Raw genomic sequence first — 21,159 nt, forward strand, 5'->3', positions numbered from 1 at the left:
AGCTAATTTGTTTAAACATTCCTTTTACCCCGATGCAATTAAATTGTGGAATAAATTACCAGTTACTATGATTAATTGTACAACGTTACAAAACTTTAAAGATCTAACAGTTAATAATATTTGCACGCATCACACGTTTTTGTGTATGTTTACACTCACTTGTCAAGTTCTGTACATTACATATGATTAAATTAAATCCTTACTTCATGCAAGCACGCTTAACTAAGGTATACAGATTTCTACAAGGAGGTAACTGTATAACATTTTGTTTGCTCAATGTATGGAAAGGACACCTCAAATCCTGTTGCATTCACAATAATGATGTAAATGCATATACGCTGCAAAAAAAAAAAAAAAAAGAAAGAAAGAAAAAAAAAAAAAAGTACCATATTACTAGCATTTAGAAAAGCAGTGGTTTAGCACAATTGCTATTAAACACATTAAACAGGTCTTACGTCTCGCATAGCTTTCTCCACACAACACTTATTGATTGGAAATTATAAGCACTTGCTCTGAAGCAGGTGCTTATAATGTCCAATCAGTAAGCACCGTGTGGAGACATAGAATCTGGCTATGCAAGACTATAGTTGAGTCTATGCTAATAAACATAGCTAGCTACACATGACCGGATTTGTAAACAAGGGGTCTCCATACTAACATACCAACTTGAAAAGGCTATTAATCGGCTTGAAAAGTGGTCAGAAATAATCAACAACATTGCTTAGAAACTTTGCATGTTTCTTTGATGTAGAGATGTGGTCTTTCAAGGTCATAGAACTGTACATGCATAGGAGAACAATAGCCTTTTCCAATCTTAAGTTATTAATCGTAAAAGTTGGTAAATTGCATGGATGTGTGTGGAAGACTCCTTTTCACAAATCCAGTCACATATGCAAATCTGGTTACATATAACTGTAATTATACATGCAACTTGATGGATTTTATAACAGTTGGATGTTGTGTCACAAGAAGTGACCCTGAGAACCATGAGTAAACTTGCTCTGTAAGTCCTTGGAAGATTTCTTGATCACTTCTTTTTTCTTGCTCTGTGACATGATTTTAGGCAGCTGGAGGTCAGTCTCAGGATTAAACATTTTCTTCTCTTTTGGAGCATCACTGATTTCTTTCTGTGTGTGCATGTATAATGACATTAGAAAATGTGAATATGCATGCTTGTGGCTGACCTGTCTTTTTCGACTGATTTCTGTTAAAGTTTCTGATCGATATTTTTTCTGCAAGTGTAAAGTAACTATTATATTTGTGGTCGTATTTCTTACATTGTATTCTTCTACTTGTCTAGCTAATTCTTTGTCTCTCTCCGAGACTTCTACAGGTTCTTTTCTGACCTTAGCTCTTTTATTGTTCTGAAAAAAGAATAGTTACAATATGAATGCTTCTCGACAAGCTACAGTACTTTTCCAGTCATTCCTGTTGCTGCTGCTGTTGCTGCTGCTGTTGCTGCTTTTCTTTCTTTGTCAGCTGGAGTGTCAGTCCACACTGACCGGTCTCCAAGTTCAGCATACGTAGAACGAAATTTTCTAGGTCCCAAACCTAGTATACACATATATTTGTAGATTCTGTGTTTACGTAAATACCACAGTAAAACCTTTTATTTCAAAAACGATGAATTGTCCACAGAGAAATGTCTTTGTTTCAGGGGTTTAATATGTGGACACTTACAGATGGAAGTTCCCTGACTATCAACATTCCATATTTCAGATTGGTTTTTAAAGGGTACATTGTATTACACATATGACTATAATCACGGTAAGCTACTGATTCTAAGAGGTATCCTTAACATGCAACCAAAAAAACCAGGTTCAAAATGGATCCCATCCAAGCCTAATGTTGCAGGCAGCTGCTGTGAAAGGCATAGGAATATACAACAGTAACTACAATAAAAACCACAACATGCTGCTGAGGAACTTAGATGGCATTAATTAAGTGCTGTTAGTGTTAGTAACACCTACATAATGATATACAGTATGGTGATGCAAATACTGTCATATCACCTAATGTGAACAACTGCCAAATGACAAACCAAAAATAGGTCTATGTACATAGGAGGTATGTATGGTAGTAGAAGACCAAATTGTAAGACACACCTAGATAGATTTTATTATGATTACCAGTATGATATTGTATAGTTATTTTTGTAGTAGTTTGATTGTTTAGATCAGGTTTTTACAGGCTTTGCCTTCTTACCTGTACCCCCAATAATAATAATAATAAAACTGGTAGGTCACAAAAATTATCCACCTTTTGCACACAATGATTCTGACTCCCACCTTAAACCTTCCCACAGGTTCCTAGTTACATATGACAACATAATTTACATGGGCTTGTATATCTTTCACTGTAATAGTATATATATAGTATAGGGATCATCATGAAGGTTTGTACTTTTTCACGAAACTATTGACCAGAAACCAGCCTCACAATACCTTCAGGGTGCCTTGGTAGTATTCGTTAAGTATATTGTCAGTTAGAAGATAATTCCACTAAATAAAGAAATTATATTTTGTAGCATTGTATATTAGAAGTGTCACAAAAGGCACTTTAAGGCAACTGGCTAACAGTCTGATGAAACAGAGTACTTAATTCATCGCCAACAAGCTTAACTCAACAACAGCTAAGGCTATAGGCTTCACTTCAGACTTGACAGGTGTTTTTTGGTATACCACAATGCATGCATCATGGACTTGACTTGTGTCTATCTTTTGTGTCCCATTATTCACCGTATGCAGGGCTAAGGCAAAAAACAGTTGAAAACTAAGTGAATTTGTACATTGCTTATTAGTAATTACAGTGGAGAGTCAATTAGATTATCCAAATGTTGAACACTAAAATAACTGATCAATTAGAGCATTTTGTCAACAGGCGTATGCTGCATTAGAGAAAAGTTGCTTGACTTTTCACACCCCTCCTCCCTTATTAGTTTAGATAATCAACTCTCCACTTTAGTAAAGATACGTATTTTGTCATACAATTACAGTCTCATACAGTATGTCTGATGCCCTTCTTTCGGTGTTATACAAATTCACTTCTGATGAATAATGTTACAATTTAGATACACGGGCATTCTTGCCACTTACCACCAAACAATTTTGACTATAAACATCAGTACATTTGGCATAACCAGACTCATCACAGCACTTATTGATAAGCAATTATAAGCACCTGCTTTTCAACATATAGAAATACAAAGCACTGGCCATGTGAAGGAAATGGACTTCTTTTAAGACTAACAATGTCATGTTATACCAATTTTGATCTCTTTAGATGGCAACTCTGTCATCCAACTCTCTCTCTGAGGTTGTCCATCATCTGGCTGTAAAGAGTACACATAGCTTTACAACATAGCAACTAACAGAGCCCTAATACAAAGTCTTTGAGCAGGCTGTAGGACCAAGTGTCCTATACAGACCTTCAGCACTTGTGCTGTAAAGCAATAATAATAATAATAATAATAATAAAAAAAAAAAAAACATACATTGTATTGGTACACTTCGAAAGATCACATAGTGACAACTTTAAATAAAAGGACAATGTGGCAAGCCATATGAGTGCTAAGTTTACATCCCATAAAATATGTTCATGATGTAATAACTTGTTGCATTTTATTGCATCATGCTACAAACTTGTACTTTTTACACAACATGCACATTGTAATGTTATACTGTTACATTTCGTAAGTATAATACTACACAGTGACAAGTTTAAGGTTTGTTGCTGAATGTTATTGTACAGGTGGTCATTAAATCCAGTACAACAATTAGTGACTACGTAACAGACCCTGGGCCCATGAAAGTCAACAATTAATGTTTGTCAACAACATGGATACACGTATGTATTGAATGAACAATGATTTCTACATGTACTGTAGTAATTGAGCACTAAAATATTATTATTAGTGACTGTTCAATTGTGACCTAAGCTAGTTGGGCTGAGAAATACAAATACCAAGCTGTGAAATAAAGTGTGTGTGTTTGGCCTTCTAGGGCTAAAAGTTGTGAAATTATAGGTGTTAGAGTTCATTAACATTAATACAAATTGTATATAACATCCTGGTCTTTTAAGGCTGCACCCCCTTTTCACAGTTTGATCTGTGTTCTATTTCCACCTGAATAATGTTCACAACTTTAAATAGACTTTGAAAAAACTTGAAAACAGAACTGTTTGAGTTAGAGACAGGGATAAATTATATGCTTAATTTTTCGGTAAAGCAGAAGTGTTTTCATCTCATGGAATACGTCATGGTCTATAGAATCCTCAATAATAAAAAAACCTGTTGCATGTACAAACTATTGTATACAATGCTTGACTGTTCTATTAGAGTATCATATTGCCTCGAATTACGCCCGGTCTCGTATAAACGCCTGGTCCCGTTTAGTTGCCGGGGGGGTATACAGCATCATAACAAAACGCCGGGTCTCGAATAAATGTCTAGTGCGGTCATTATTTCTACCAATTCCGGGCGGTGTTATAAACGATGAAGTAAAGAACGTTTTATAGAGTTCCTTTTAAGCACTTGAATCTGTGAAATATGCTGAGAGAAACATCAAGGAGAGCCCAGGAGAGTACAACACCAAGGTATGAAGTTGACTCACGAATGTTGGTCAGGTATATAAACGCTGGTCTCGTATAGTTGCTGGTCTTGTTTAGTAGCCGGGGTAAAAAGTTGCTTGAAAGAAATAAATTCCCAGGCCATAATTCGAGACAATACGGTAGTTAAATTATTGGTTTAGTAGGGTCCCTGTGTACCATGAGGATGTGTCTGAGTTAGAATGTGCTGTTCTACCAAGGATAAACAATATCTCTAACATTGCTACCTTTGTTAGTTTGTTCTTCATAGCTTGTGCTCTTGCCTCTATTTCTCTCTTCTTTGTAGTCAGTGAGTCACCAGATGTCTATAAGTAATGTTACCAATAGTTAAATTATAACTAACATGGAGTCAAAATTACACTTTCTAATGAGGGGTGCAGTTACTACACTGAAATAGTACACATAAATAGCTTTCTGTGTTTATAATTTCAGAAGCATGGGTGTTTGTTCTATTAGAGTATTTGCCTCACCACAACTGACAAAATTCACTAGAACTAATAGAATATCGCAAAAAAAAAAAAAGAGAAAACAACACTATTTGCTCAATAACAAATCCATAGACTATAAACCTACCTACATGGACAACACCTATACAGTATTTAGCATTACTTGGCATTACACATAAAAAGGAAACAATAGTATAGTGGAACTCTGACACCATGAAATATGACACTTTGATAATCAGGACACTCATCCATAGTATTAGTGTACACACGTTATTGCCGCTAAGATCACCATGATAATCACTTGTCCATGGCCCAATATGTATTAGTGCACACACATTCAGACCCCTGAAATCAGGTCATCTCTATAATAATTAAAGACACCTTGTCAATTCATAGATAGGTAAACGTTTTTATATCTATGGTCAATTCAGGATACTGTCCGTTTGGTACACATATATCCTATAAAATAGCACACCCCTCTATAATGGCCACTTCATCATTGTGTCTGGATTCCACTGTAGCACAAGATACGGGAGGGTTAGCTAATCTGAATATTCTCTGCTACAAAAAACAAAAAAATAATTTTGAGTATTTTTTGGAAAATGTCCCTCTTACACTGTAAATACTAACCACATAAGAAGAAATTGAAGTCAGACCCTTTATCTGTATGAATTAGCCTTTATTTGTATGAATTAGCAAAATCACTTACATCTCCTATAGGCAACTTAGGTCCAATAATGTCATCTTCATCTTCACTTTCATCACTTGGCACACTTTCATCACTGAGCACACTTTCATCATTTGCTACACAATAGTAAACCACACACAATATAATATAAACACACACGCACGCACGTACGCACACACACGTACGCATGCACACATACACACGTACGCATGCACACATATGCACGCACGCCGCACATACACAGCCTACAAAGCAAAGCCTATGGCAGTCGTGCGAAACACAGCTATTGCTACCCAATGAACCAGCACTGGGATGCCTGTACATCACTCAGGCACTTCAGCCTTGTGCAGCCAGTGCAAATCCAGGGCTAGTAACCCTCACGAGGACTGTCCAGGTCTCACAGAGAGAGGTCGCAGAAGCCGAAGTTCCACAACAACCCCACCACAGCTAAATGTAGTCTCATGCCCAGATTGCTTCTTTTTTTTCTTTTTGTGTGGGGGTAGAGAAAAAAAGGGTCTGGTGGATCTCCAATACTTTTTTTTGTGCAGCCAGATCTACAACTTTTGGGGATCATTGATTGATGATGAATAGCAAAGGCCTGTTAATGAAGCAACAATAGGAAATACGGCGTGCGGTTGCTTGGCAAGGCTGCATCCTTGGGCACACGCTGTATTTCCTATTGTCGCTTCGTTAACAGGCCTTTGCTATTCATCACCACTAATCAATGATCCCCAACAGTTGTAGATCCAGCTGCACAAAAAAAAGTATTGGAGATCCACCAGACCCTTTTTTTTCTCCATCCCCACACAAAAAGAAAAAAAGTGGTCTGGGCACAAGACTAAGCTAAATGATACAAGGACAGTTAGGCATTTGCTTCCCCAGTAAACACCAGGTACCATACATAGGTGTGCTGCTTCCCCAGATGACACCAGGCCACCAGGTCCTCGATGTACAGTGGGTAGACTGGAGCAATGGGAGTAAAGTTTCTTGCTCAAGGAAACAACAACAACACCGAATTGGCGTAACTGAGCATCAAACCCAGAACCTTTTGATTAACAGGCTGATGCTCTAGCTACTTGCCTCATAGTAGCTAGAGCATCAGCCACTGTGAGGCAAGACATGGAACAAGGGTAATACATGGAGCAAGTGCCAAAAGTAGTGTAACAATGTCATAACATAATGTACACACTGCTTCTATTCAACTACAACAGGACAACAGAAGTAAAGCCTTACAAACAAGACTAATGGGACGGTATGTTTATGGTCAAGCACAAAAAACATGGAAAACTACAGAACAAAGCAAAGTGCTATGAAGTACAGTGGTCCTTCCATTATCCAGCCATTGTTTAACCGAACATTCTGTTATCCAAACTGTGGAAGTGACTGTTGTATTAGAGTATTTTGGCTAAAGTGTATGCTCTATTAGAGTACTTTAACTGAGCTCTGTATATAGAAGTATGGGCTTCGTTTATCCAAACTTTTCCATTAACCGAACACACCTAGATCCCAGTGAGTTTGGATAATGGAGGGACCATTGTATTGCAATAACTAACTCTTTTGGGCTGTCACTACAGTCTACTATTGTTGATACAAGTAACATTATTCACATTCTAACATCATTGCCTCGTCAAAACTCTGGTTAATTCAAGGTGAACAATAGCTGTCATTGAGTGATTATTTCTTTACGGAGCGCACTCTGGCCAGCCACAGTCCCACAGTTCTCTACATAACTTCATATCTGTGTACCATAGAACTTAATGATTTGGTAGAGGCACCAGGGAGGCATTATTAAAACTATGAAGCTTCTACAAGTCAAAGGTAACACTGGTAAACATGGTTATAAATACATTTTGCATTTTCATAGCTGACAAGCACAAGTAGGCTGGTGTTGATACCTCAAAATATGTTTGAGATTTAGCCTTGTGGCACCACAAATTATCAACAAATAACACTGCCTTTGTAAGGATGCTCTCTGAGTTATTCAGACACAGTATTAATGGCTCCAAAGACCTGTCGCGTATTGGATTACAAAACAAACTTTACCACGTTACGTCACAAATACTCATCGTCTACTTCCGTTGCATAAAAATACAGCTATAAATAAATAAATATACAGAAAGTTCAAACTACAAGATTATGCTCAGGCACTCGGCCATTTCCTTCAACATGGCCTAATTAGCCCATCAAGTATGAATCTTGAAAAATCGATGCAACCAAATCTTGAATGTCTAAGTGCCACTTTAATAGTTTCATAAACTTTTAAAGCCTTTGCAAAAATTTAAAGAAGTTAATGCCATTAGTGTACAATGTTAGACAATCTCTTATATAGTCTCACCAGTGAAAATTGATTGTGGGTTTTAGTTTATTTCACATTTGCCTCCTCAAAATAATCATATGTATCCAACATATGCTAAACTAATTAATTATATAACTAAAATATCACACACACGCATGTATGCACACACTTTACTAATTCTGAGGACAAATATTCATCCCACCAAACAATTGATCTTCAAATTTGCTCCAGCCCCCACCTAGCCAAAGTAACTCCATTCACAAGCCTGTCAGACAAGAGGGTGCCAGACAGGGGCAGCAAATGAACCATCTGGTCACTATCGCACACATTCTGTGACCACTGCCAGAATGCTGACAGAGCCAGTCACACACTCTATGACGAAACAAACACCAATAACAAATTCTTAGTGCGCAATAAACGACTGAATCTAAGAGTTTTTACGAAAGTTTTAAAATGCCATGGGGTTAGGCTTTTTGTTCCCCTAATACAGAGCTCTTAAAAGTGTTGGTAAAGCGGTTTACTACAGATGAGCGAATGGCAGAGTCGATGAATGTTTCAGGTACATCAAGACATTACCAGTACAATCTTCACTTCAGTCTGCTCACAAAGATGACTAACATGATTGCTACATCATCCTTGACATAAAACAATAACGTGATGTAATGTAATTGCATTCCTGGTGTTCACAGAATATGTGTGCAACAGTGACCGGACGATTTGTTTGTTGCCCCCATACAAGCCGTCGACTAACAAGAGGATACCCAGGATGATAGGTACACAACCCTCAGGACAGCACGCATGATGTGTATTATGTGATGTAAGCTGTGTTGTTGGTTTCCAATGCATGGGCACCTTGGTCTCCACCACACAGTAAGATAGAGGAATGCTACCACTGCACTACCCGACAGAGGTGGAACAAAAGCAAAACCATTGGCTGCTAAATAAATAGTAATGATGACTGTGCTCAATTCCAGTGCCTATTGGCTAATCCTCAGGACTACTATCCCTCAGAAGGCTCATGGGAACACCTCACCCATTATGTGAGATGAACATACATATTTGCGTATACAAAAATATCCGGATACACTTACTTTCCTTCTCAGGTATGGGGGGTCCATACATCATTCCAGGAGGTAGGCACGGTCCGTATGAAGCTTTAGAAGGAGGTGTATTAGACTCACGTGTAGGTGGTAGCTGTGGTCCGACAAGCGATTGAGCGACGATGGATTCATCACTTTCTTTTTCGTCCCTCGCTGTGAGATGAGGTGGAAGTGACGGACCAATTACGGGTAGGTCTGACATTATAACACACACTATGCTATATTATTTATGCTACAAGGGCTAGTTCAGTATCATCTTTGCCTGTTCTTAATAGCGCACACTTACTATTCTAATCATAGCGCATGTAAACAAAACATTTAGCAGGCTGATTGTTTTATTAAAGTAGTTTAAAGTTCGCCGTCGTTTTCTCCGTATCACAGTAGCGTAAAATAACTGATGCTTTAACTTGCGAGTTAAGGTGTAGTTAACCATACATAGATTTTTTGGCCATTATAGCTAGCTCAGTACTACCTGTACTAATACTCAACCATAGATAATGGAGTTATTGCTTCCAGACTGCTAGGGGCCCAGCCTCAGATTCTTCATAATGTCAGATCTACTTAGGGTGTGGTTCCTAACCAACTTGAAGCATGGTTCAGGAGTTATTTTTATTTGAAACCCACAGTAAAAACTGGCTATCCATGACTAGCATTTTGGTACACAGTGAATGTCTACTAATGGGGCTACCAACTGGCATTGATAATGGGAATGAAATTATAACGATTTGCTTTTACATCCATGTGATGTAAATACAAAAGGTCTACCTATCTCCATGACTAAAGAGTATGCTGCAACTGTTTGGGCTCCTTGGTAGTCCAGAATCCAACGTCGCTTTGTAGCTAACATCACCGACCCAATAACTAGTGTAACAGATCTCCTCTACCAGCTGGACTGGGATACCTTAGAAAGCAGACACAACAAATGATTGACAATGTTATACAAAATCATACACAAAGAAGTAGAAATCTCTCTAAATTCATTCACGCAATATGCTACATTTTCAAGGACAAGAAATTTTCATAGTCCCTTTACGGTGTAAAAAAAATCCTGATTTAAATGAGTCCAAGGAGGCTGAATCTTTACTTACTGCAGGGAGTTTATTTCAGAGTTGTACTGTAGCAGGGAAAAAGGATTTTCGAAACTTAGTTAATTTATTATACTGTAATGTCTTATTTAATGCTCTGTAATACTTTATTTAATGTGCTGTAATTTTACTTTTGTGATTTATCTGTACGCTACCTTCATTTTGAAGCTGTATAGTAATGGTAAATAATAATAATAAAAATCTGCAGACTAGCAATACTGATAAGCTCACACTCAGAGTCAGTTTTTGTATCTCCATAATTATAACATTGCTATGTCTGGTGTTTCCAATAGAAACGAACAACCCTGAAATTCAACACTCCAAATATCATTTCCAATAACAACAAAATTCCTTCTCTTGTTGATAAATCTGTTAATACAGTACATGGATGTTTGTTTATATGAATGTTCACTCTATCTTATCTTTCAAGAGGGCGAGAGCTCATGTTCCCTCTGTAGATTCTTTCCTAAGAGATAAGTGTACTTTTTTATGGTACTGTAAATTTGTTGTGCTAATTGATGCTGCTACTCACTCAGCCTTGTGCTACCAAACTAATCTTTGCTAGTGGGGGAGTGGCTTGTCTGCTGTGCACAGATGGAGTATGGTGACATAAAATTCTATGCTACTCCATTCAAATATAGCTCACAGAGCAATGTGCATGCATATACTTGTTTACAAGCAACTGTACACACAGCTACATAAAGAAATGTTCTTCTTCAATATTAAGACAAGTAAAACATTTAGCTTAACATAAAAGTAATAGATCATGTAAACATATGGGATACATGTTAACATATAAACATGGCATGATTAATATAGTTTAGTAATATCAGCAGCAGTCATCACATCCAAGCATTCCTCCATAGTTGTGGAGCAACAACTGTTGAATTAAACTTGTTTCTGCATGTGATATACCTTCAGTACTTTCATCATCGGCTCATAAACTTGTTTGTAGTACAGCCCGTATAGTGCACCAAGGCATGTACTTGGTAAAATGTTAAACACTTTGTTCTATGATAGTGTGACCAATAAAGCATGTCACCCTGGAATTTTACAGTGAAGATACCTCAACTAATTCCACATTCTGACATGTTGGTTGCTAAGGAAACTCATTTTAATTAGACAATTTCATTTTCATTTTTTTGACATCTAGTCTTTGGCAGGTAAGTATTTATGGAACCTGCCCAACTCAGACTTTTACCGCTCCACCGGCAGTAATCCACCGGGCCAATTACTACAAAAGAAGTATATTCATTGGCCAATTGTTTGCAGTGTATTAGCTACAAAACTGACTAGAATTAAAACCTGCATTGGTATATCAAAGAATTATTCTCTGCATGCCATTGTGTACATTTAAATTAGCCCTGAAAACCGGAAGGTTGAAGAGACATTTTGTCCTACTTCATTTACAAGCAACTGTTATTACAAACATGCATAAGTCATTCTTCAGAATTCAGATGAACAAAATGTCTAGCGGAAATAGTAAATACATCAAAAGATAAATACTTGAATGATTAAATAATTACACATTTAGTCATTGTCAGTAACAGTCATCACATCCAAGCGGTCCTTCGTGGTTGTGGAGTAACAACTGCTGAATTAAACTTGTTCCTGCATGTTACTCTCTTCAATACCTTCATCATCGGCTCACGAACTTGTTTGTAGTACAGGCCATACACAAAGGGATGAAGGAGGAGCACCAGATAGCCAACATTTGGAGCAACAATATATTTCATCGTGGCTTCATAAAATGCAGGAGTTTCTAGTACCCTTGCTGGAATATACAATATTGGGAAGAGCAGACCAAAAGCTGAGCTGCCAAAAGAAACTACCAGCAATGTTATCATCGGCTTCAGGTGTGCCTTGATGGTAGCTTGCTTCTTCTTAAATTTGTTTACTTCATCGCTGGTTGTTCCCGATAACATGGACTCCCTTCGTATCTGCCTTTGAACCTGAAAAGCTTTGAAGGATAGATAAATGTTGAGAGTTAGTGTGATTAAGGATACAACAAAGATGGGTAATATGAAAGTAAGCAAAAGGAAAATAAAAGCTCTGTCATCATGGCAAATACCGTACTGCGCTGCTTTAGTATAACCAGCTGGATTGAAAAATACATGACAATAAAGCAAAATAGACACAAGCCATCCACCTGCAATTGAACCTGTGACAACTCGAGGCTTCATGGTTTTCCTGTGCTTGAAAGGAAAGGCTATAGCTATTACCTTATCAACTGATATCATCAGGTATGTGCACTGTATCACCAATATTGGAAACAGCAGAAATATGAATACAGTACAGTTGATGAGATCTCCCCATCCAGTAGCATACCCAATCATCATGATGCTGGCCTGAATAGTAGTGAGTACTGCTGATATGATATCGGTGATCATTAAGTTAGCCACAAAGATGTTATGTGGCTTATGTAGCTTTCTTGTAGTTTTGATGGTGAAGACAACCCAACCAGCCATCATCAAGATGATCAGTGTAGCAATCCACTTGAATACCAATGACAGGTAAGGGAAATATCCTGGAAGATGAGGACCTTGTTGATCAGGTGTTGTTGTTCCTGGAGTGATCCCTAACCCAGAACCAGACACATCACTGCTTCCTTCCATTGTAAGAGCTACAACTTTCTCAACGCTAACCCAGAAATGACACTGAAGCCTTAGTATCCTCTTGACACAATCTTGTTGAACAGCCTATAGTGTTTGTTTACTTGTTTACAACACAAAGAGTGTTTGCTACTTGTAGGTATCTTGAACATAATGTAGAAATTGTTGTGTTAGCTATAGCTATAGTCCCTTCACACCCCTTACTTTTTCTGTGTTACTTTAATGGACTACCAAATGAAACTAAGGCCATTTGACTTATATACACAACTTTAAATGAATAATATGCAATGCCAAGATGAAAATCACTACACACATGTACACAAGAGTTGTGCAATGAATTTTGAGAAATCACCCTTATGGGCACATTTGACACATTAAATATTTAGTTCTATTATGATCACATGATTTTGAGCATAATAGGTGCACTGAAACATCAAGCATAATGCTACATAGCATAATAGGTAGAATATATATTGCTTGTGAAGATGCCGGTCATGTAAATAAGTACGTACATAATACTACATATACATACCAAATGTATTATTTTCTATGGTACACAATGTCATTATTATTCTCAACAGTTGACGACAGATAAAATATTTATGCAGAAAAATAGGATTATGGCTATACTGCTAATAAAAGGCATTAATATTGAGCATAATACGTTAAAGTTTTAGCAAAGCATAATAAGTGAAATTAAAAGCATAATAGGCCTTCAAAATGGTTGTATGCAGATGTGATTAATTAAAAATGCTTCCTTTTCCTTTAGCCTTACAGCCTTGCCTTGCAGGAGATTTCTTGTACGTATATTTGAGTGGAAAATAATTTGGAGATACAGGGTTTGATGTTATGTGCAACTCCATTTAGAGACAAGTCACCCACAGCTAAATATACATTGCACAATTAATGGATGTACAACATATATGCTCCTGCAGTTGCTGTAAAACTCATTCATTTACAAACTGCTGTGCTATAATATATACATAAATAATTCTTCAAATTCAGACAGGCAAAGCATTTAGCTTTAATCGTGTACATAAAAGATAAATACATTTAACGTATATAATTATAATGTAGAACGATATTTAGTCACTATCAGTAACTGTCATCACATCCAAGCAGTCCTTCGTGGTTGTGGAGCAACAACTGCAGAGTTCTTGCATACAACTCTCTTCAATACTCTCATCATCGGCTCACGAACTTGCTTGTAGTACAAGCCATACACAAAGGGATGAAGGAGAAGTAACAGGTATGCGACATTTGTAATAACAATGTGCGTGCTTTCAAATAACACTGGAGATTTTAGTATCCTTGCTGGAATATACAGTAGTGGGAAAATGAGACCAAGTGCTGCGCTACCGAGTACAACTACTAGCAATGTTTTCATTGGCTTCAGGTGTGCCTTGATGGTAGCTTGCTTCTCCTTTACTTCATTGCTTGTTGTTCCTGATAGCCTGGACTCCTCTTGTATTTCCCTTTGAACCTGATAAGCTTTGTAGGATAAATAAATGTTGAGAATTATTACAATTAGTGACACAGTGAAGACAGGAAGCACATAACCAAGCAAAGTGAATATGAAGGTGCTGCCTTCTGATATGCAGGTACCATACTGTGCCATTTTGATGTAGCCAGCACTGAAGTAAGCACGAGAAGAAAGCAGAATAGATAAAAGCCATGCAGCTGGAATTGAACCAAAGATGGTACGAGGCTTCATGATTTTTTTATGTTTGTAAGGAAAGGCTATAGCTATTACTTGATTGACCGAAATCATCAGGTATGTACAGTCTATTACAAATATTGGAAACAGCAGAAAAACAAATACCCTACAGTTGATGAAATCTCCCACTCCAGTGACATACCCAACCATCATGATACTGGTCAGAACAGTAGTGAGTACTGCTGATATGATATCGGTGATCATCAAGTTAGCCACAAAGATGTTATGTGGCTTGTGTAGCTTTCTTGTAGTTTTGATGGTGAAGACAACCCAACCAGCCATCATCAAGATTATCAGTGTGGCAATCCATCTGAATACCAATGACAGGTAAGGGAAATATCCTGGAAGATGAGGACCTTGTTGATCAGGTGTTGTTGTTCCTGGAGTGATCCCTAACCCAGAACCAGACACTTCACTGCTTCCTTCCATTGTAAGAGCTACAACCTTCACGACTCTAACCCAAAAGTGCCACTGAAGCCTTAGTATCCTCCTGACACAATCTTTCTTATGATTGATGCTATCTACATGTTTGATGACATGATGTAAAATATAACTATGTAGTCATGATGTGAATGGTTAATGTTGCATATAATTTTCTGAGTAGATGGCAAGCTGCATTGTGCAGCTTCACCATAATACTACAAGTTGTACTGCTGCAGCGATACTAATCTGTTGACTTAGGTCATCAGTGTATGACAGAGAGGCAAGGAGCATTGTTGCACAGAAAAGAAACCTTCAAAGTGGAGACTGTGTGAGGAGGGTATTATAGATGAGCTGTTCAAGTTTGCATGTAGTGTACATGTTCATGACAGCAGCATATTAGGTTGTTGTGGTCAGTGGTGTTTATCAGTTGAAGAGAGTTTGAATATGTTTGCTCTCTGAGTCATTTGTTGTAGGTACCATTAGAATTGAATAAAGCCATACACTTTTCAATACTATACTTCTGGGAAGAACTCAGGTCAGTAAAGACACTCTGTTCCATCTCGGTTTCTCGCTACATAGCTTGGACAAATGACTAGAGCATTTGCTCAAAGGGATATGTACAGGAAGAGATTCTTTAAATGAAAAGTCAACATTGCAAAAATTAAGAGGTCAACTTTTCTTCTACTAGGAGTTTATCAGAGGTATAGGTATGCATAGCTGACTGTAAGGTGCAAAGTGTGGATTAAAATTGAAACAGGACTTTAAGGATTGGGGTAAAACTTGGATAAGCAAGTGAATAGATCATTCACACACTGGTCATCTTCTTTTCATCCACATAATATTAAGCTACATTTTGCATGATTTAAATTGTTATTCTCCTATATAGCTTTGCCAGTGCATTGTAAAAAGCTCTAATGTGGGCTTTTTTTTTTTTTAGAAAGCACTGAAGTAAAGTGCCCTTGCTTCTTGCCTTGCCTAATATCAGATAGAAAGCATCACAGACAATAATGAAGGTAGCCAATCCCACAACCGATTTTACATAATATACTTAATTGGTTCACACATAGATCGTACAATATTATTATCTATGGTTCATTATTATCTAAGTGTAGGAGTTGGCAGTCAGTAAAACCAACATGAAGAAATGCAACTTGATCTGTAGGAAAAGCTATAAGCATTACTGAAAATTGAGCAGCCATCTCCCATACTTATTGCTTTCATGCATGGCTACGTAGGCGCATACTTTACAAGTGCATTTTTAATGGACAGGTACGTACGTGTATGTACAATGCAATAGTAGTCACTGTAATCAAACTTTAATGTGCACTGCAAAAATGAAGTGTGAAAAATGGCATCATGGTGCACACTTTGGGGCTCAAAGTGTGCACCATGACACTGTTTTTTGTGTGCAAAGCACACTCATTATTTTTACAGTGTATATATAACTTAGGAACAGACAAGATAATCTATAGATGTTTGCAATTTTTCATTACAGCAAGACCTATAGCTACAGGCTTCAAATTCTGTTAACAAAGCACCTTTACACAAAATACTGTAAAGATTACCAAACAAAGGTGTGTAGGAAGTAGTTTATGATGTAATCTTTGGTCATGTGTGATTATGAATCTGATCATGGTTTCGTTCATGCCAGCAGTAGGAAAAGTGCCCAAGAAGATCCACAATCCTCATCATTGTGGTGTCATTGTTTATGGCTGAAGACTCCTCATTCCCACAAAACTGCAACCTGAGGTCTTGTCACAACTTCATGAATCCCATCAGTGTTCCGTTACAAAAAAAACATGCCGGTCTCTCAATATACTGGTTACTTACCAGGATTCAGGAATAGATCATGGCATTGACAGCATCATACTTTCCTGCCAGCACTGCCAAGACCACCTTCCCAACCATTTCAGAGAACCACTTGCTCAAAAAAAAAAGCCGAGAGACCATACCACCCATTCCAAGAGATTGCCTTAGACACTTGTTCACATGCTTTACCTAAATCATAATAATAATTTATCATTGATTGCTACACTGATTGACTGACTGTCCTAACACAACCTATACAGTCATCTTAGCTCTCTAGCAGTCTTTCTGCCACACAACCATACCTGATACTGTACAGTCTGATGGTGGACCACAATTCACATCCAAGACATGCATTTGCTGACTATTTTATGTGCTGGGACAAATTTTCCTCACCACTTAAGGCACCCTCAAAGTAATGGTAAACTTAAAATCACTGTAAAGTGAAAGTCAATGAAGAAACTGCTCCAATATTCATATAATGCATGTAATGACAGAGCCCTTACGTGATGAGCAGTTTTGTCAATTGTACATATCACTGTAGATATTTTGTCCAATGTATTGCAATGCAGCAACGATACCAATTGAATACACCCAGCAGAAAGGATGGCTCGTCACCTGCTGAAAACTGTTTGGTCACTCAGTGCAAGATATCCTGCCAACTCACCAATGCTCCTTACTTCTATAGAGGCCAGCTCAGAATCTAGAGGCTACACAACAGGCTCAAGACACCTCCAAATCATCTGCAACTTGCTACAACTTCCATACCCACAACCTTCCAAACATCCATGTTGGGTCACATGTTGCAGTACAAAATCCTCAGTCTCAACATAAATATATTAACTGTGGGCCGGGGATATTTATGAGATAGTCACAGAGATTGGTCTACACTGCAGATATTATGCAATGGCGGATCCGGGATGGGGAATTTGGGGCAAATGCTCACCTGTGGCAGGGGCGTACGCAGGAATTTTGAAAAGGGGTTTCCTATACAGCTAAGTGACTGTTATATTAGAGTAGTTTATATTTCCTGACTGCTTTATTAGAGTATCTTGATCTTTTCACCAAAATCGTAATTCAGAACAATGCTATATATGTGTTGCTGTCATGTGAGAAACTATCGTTTAATATTTAACTAAGATAAAAGTTTAAAATGTGTTCTGTTCCATGATAGATTCCAGATTCTGGAAACCTGAAGTTTCAATTTCTTAGTGTTTCAAGTAGTGTGTAAAATCCAAAGGGGTTTCCTGAAACCCCCGGAAACCCCCCTCGGTACGCCCCTGTGTGGAGGAGCCATGCTTCTGATTAAAATACTAAATTTTATATCAGGCCAAGATCAGCTTATAAAACTCACGAAAATATGCACATTTTACTACAGATTTACCTGAAACCAAAGCGAACCAAAGTCAAAGTAGCTATGAAATTGTCACCCAGCATCTTCGTGCGTACTAAGCGCCTCTAAAAATGAATATCGTGTTGTTGTGTACCGTACGACAGGAAATTTTGACGAAAGGAAACTTTGACGAATTTGACGAATTATTTGTGTCGTCAATATTTAATTCGTCAAACCTCTACTAAATAAGCGCCTCATTTTGTATTAATTTTTGTGCGTATTATAGCAGCAGTTCATCAGAAGCGAAATCAAATGTTTTTACAGGCGCTATAAGCTAGTCCAAACGTTTCGTCAATATTTAATTCGTCAATGCTCGAGAATTGTGGATTTGTCAAATTTTCCTTTCGCCAATATTTCCTGTCGTACGGTAAGACATTCAGAGCCTTTTAAACCGGCAGCTTTTAAGACTTTACAACCATCTGCAAAGGCCAAAATGGTAAAAATCAACAGTGAGATACTACTAAAAGGTGTATTATTTGCTGCTTCAAATATGCAGCAACTAACAAGAGAATCTGGCTCCTCCCAACCACCTACTAGTCCTGTTTGTGCCCCTCCCCTTCCCAGGTCTTGGATCCGCCCCCGTTATGTCAAGACTCAAGATGAGTGCAACTAATGCGAGGGGTCACTAACTCACGAAAAAGGAGTAAGGATTTCAAAATCTTGAACAAATTTCTCAAGATTTCACGGATTTCACAAAATCGAACGAGAACTGCAAAATCTGATTATAAATTACAGGTTGGTGTAGAGTGACAAGTTCTGAAACACCAAAAAATAGTGGAAGAAAGAAATAGAAGTTCATGCAGGAGCAAAGCCTCACAAAATTAAGAAGAATTGCGAAGCCATATAAAATCAGGAGCAAAGCGAAGACATAACTATTAAAAGAAACCATACAAAACCAGGAGCGACTTGCAGTTGAAGCCCCGTAAAACCGGGAAACAAGGCCAATCATTCAGGGGAAATCCCGTGAGAAATCTCTCAAAACCAGGAGCAAACTGTCGAAGCCCTATCTGGTGTGAAACCCCACAAAACCAGGAGCATCTTTATATGCTTAAGTTGCTTTGTAGTTTGTGTGTTGCTATAAGTTTATGAATATGAAGTTTTGCAAAGTTTGTGTTGCTAAGTTTTTTGTAGTTTGCTATAAGTAATTAAAGTAAATCCAAAGCGGAGCGGAACATTGGATTTCATTCTTACTTTTGTGCAGGAGCAGTTTACATGGATTCTCCTGATTTTATGCAGCTTCTCAGTTTCCTACAGCTCCTGATTCTGTGTGGGTTCTTTTCTACAGCTCCTGGTTTTGATTGGTTTCCACAACTCGCTTAATACAAATCCGAAGTGGAGCAGAACATCAAATTTCATTCTTACCTTTGAGCGGTTTGCATGCATCGGTTCTCTCCTGGTTTTGTGCGGCTTCTTTCCTACAGCTCCTGGTTTTGTTTGGCTTCCACAACTCACGAAGCAGAGCGGAACATCGGATTCCATTCTTACTTTTCAGCAGTTTGCATGGATCATCTCCTGTTTTGTATGGCTTCTTTCCCACATCTCCTGGTTTTGTATGGCTTCTTTCCCACAGCTCCTGGTTTTGTGCGGCTTCCACAACTCGCTTAATACAAATCCGAAGTGGAACGGAACACCGGATTCCATCCTTACTTTTCAGCAGTTTGCATGGATTAGCTACCTCCTGGTTTTGTATGGCTTCACCCCATACATCCCCAGGTTTTGTATGGCTCCATTCCCACAGCCCCTGGTTTTGTATGGCTTCCTTACCCACAGCTCCTGGTTTTGTTTGGCTTCCACAACTTGCTTAATACAAATCCGAAGCGGAACGGAACATCGGATTCCATTCTTACTTTTGAGCAGTTCGCATGGATTATCTCCTGGCTTGTATGGCTTCTTTCACACAGCTCGTATGGCTTCTTTCCCACAGCTCCTGGTTTTGTGCGGCTTCCACAACTCGCTTAATACAAATCCGAAGCGGAACGGAACACCGGATTCCATCCTTACTTTTCAGCAGTTTGCATGGATTATCTCCTGGTTTTGTATGGCTTCTTTCCCACAGCTCCTGGTTTGTGCGGCTTCCACAACTCGCTTTATACAAATCCGAAGCGGAGCGGAACATTGGATTTCATTCTTACTTTTGTGCAGGACTGGGGCAGTTGAGTGTAAGCTACGGTACCAGAACGAGTATATAATCAGAATCACGATAAGATTTCATATTTCAGGCTGAATTTCATTGAAGGTGTACGAGATTTTGAATCAGTTGGTGACCCCTCGAACTAATGCTTTAAAATTCTGTGCCATCAATGACCCAGTGACCCTGACTGACAATATAAGACTGATATCATTATTGACTGTAGCATTTATTTTGTAGCTAAAATACCCTTGAAAAGGGAAAGATGTAGGTGAGAGGTTGTTTAGGCGGATATACCGTAATTCGCTTTATTTTCGTGCAAAAAAATTCGTGATAAAAATTTTCGTGTAAAAATATTTTCGTATGATTTACGTGAATGACTGCTCTATTAGAGTAGTTCGATCTTATGTAAAAATTTTAGTGTTTTTAAGAAATTTTCGTACACGAAATTTATTTTACAACGGAAAAAAAAGCAAATTACGGTAATCATTAGTCATGTGTGATTATGGATCTGATTGCAGTTTCCTTATGCTATGATGCACTGGCTATGTGGGAAGTTTTATACTTCTAGTTACTTGCATAACTTTACACACTTATAGGTATTCCGTTATCGTGTGATAAATATATATGCTGTTAAATTTTATGGCTTCAAGGGAGTTACTTTCAGTGTTGATGATTTAGCTAGTCTATATACCTGATCTATGACAGCCGTAGTCCATCAATTACCAGGCCTTTAATGCAGGTCCCTATCTGCATGTGGGATAGTTGGTGAAACATTCTTGACTGCTCCATTAGAGTATACAGGTGACTGCTCTATTAGAGTGTTTAGATTATTTTAACAAAAGGATCCAGTAAAGAAG

The 21,159-nt window shown here is 38.0% G+C and overlaps 3 protein-coding genes across 4 annotated transcripts; all 3 read right to left on the reverse strand.

Annotated features, from left to right (window-relative positions):
• Positions 1-913: 913 nt before the first annotated feature.
• On the reverse strand, positions 914-9,436 carry LOC136240963 (GPALPP motifs-containing protein 1-like). 2 transcript variants are annotated; one of them, XM_066032056.1, is made up of 8 exons: positions 9,127-9,436; positions 5,761-5,855; positions 4,833-4,910; positions 3,265-3,331; positions 1,415-1,551; positions 1,278-1,364; positions 1,185-1,232; positions 914-1,127 (listed from the first exon to the last, which is right to left on the reverse strand). In XM_066032056.1, exons 1-8 carry the CDS (start codon positions 9,335-9,337, stop codon positions 963-965), a joined length of 888 nt encoding a protein of 295 aa, XP_065888128.1. In that variant the 5' UTR covers positions 9,338-9,436; the 3' UTR covers positions 914-962. The 2 variants fall into 2 exon arrangements, with proteins under 2 accessions (XP_065888128.1, XP_065888126.1); XM_066032054.1 differs by having other exon boundaries at positions 914-1,232.
• A 2,337-nt stretch (positions 9,437-11,773) lies between these two features.
• Positions 11,774-12,835, reverse strand: LOC136239889 (olfactory receptor 6F1-like). Its single transcript, XM_066030635.1, has one exon. It carries the CDS (start codon positions 12,833-12,835, stop codon positions 11,774-11,776), a length of 1,062 nt encoding a protein of 353 aa, XP_065886707.1.
• Positions 12,836-13,940: 1,105 nt separating this feature from the next.
• Positions 13,941-14,978, reverse strand: LOC136239890 (rhodopsin, GQ-coupled-like). Its single transcript, XM_066030636.1, has one exon. It carries the CDS (start codon positions 14,976-14,978, stop codon positions 13,941-13,943), a length of 1,038 nt encoding a protein of 345 aa, XP_065886708.1.
• Positions 14,979-21,159: the final 6,181 nt, after the last annotated feature.

This window comes from Dysidea avara, chromosome 12 (genome assembly GCF_963678975.1).
Source record: "Dysidea avara chromosome 12, odDysAvar1.4, whole genome shotgun sequence".
Taxonomy (NCBI): domain Eukaryota; kingdom Metazoa; phylum Porifera; class Demospongiae; order Dictyoceratida; family Dysideidae; genus Dysidea; species Dysidea avara.

Excerpts from the sequence above, each read along its gene's own strand:
- LOC136240963 (XM_066032054.1), bottom strand. The coding sequence starts at position 9,337 with ATGTCAGACCTACCCGTAATTGGTCCGTCACTTCCACCTCATCTCACA. Across the intron at positions 1,552-3,264 it reads ATCTAAAGAGATCAAAATTG|GTTTGGGACCTAGAAAATTT; the intron begins GTATAACATGAC and ends TGTGTATACTAG. Across the intron at positions 1,233-1,277 it reads GACAAGTAGAAGAATACAAT|AAAAAATATCGATCAGAAAC; the intron begins GTAAGAAATACG and ends TTACACTTGCAG.
- LOC136239890 (XM_066030636.1), bottom strand. The coding sequence starts at position 14,978 with ATGGAAGGAAGCAGTGAAGTGTCTGGTTCTGGGTTAGGGATCACTCCA.
- LOC136239889 (XM_066030635.1), bottom strand. The coding sequence starts at position 12,835 with ATGGAAGGAAGCAGTGATGTGTCTGGTTCTGGGTTAGGGATCACTCCA.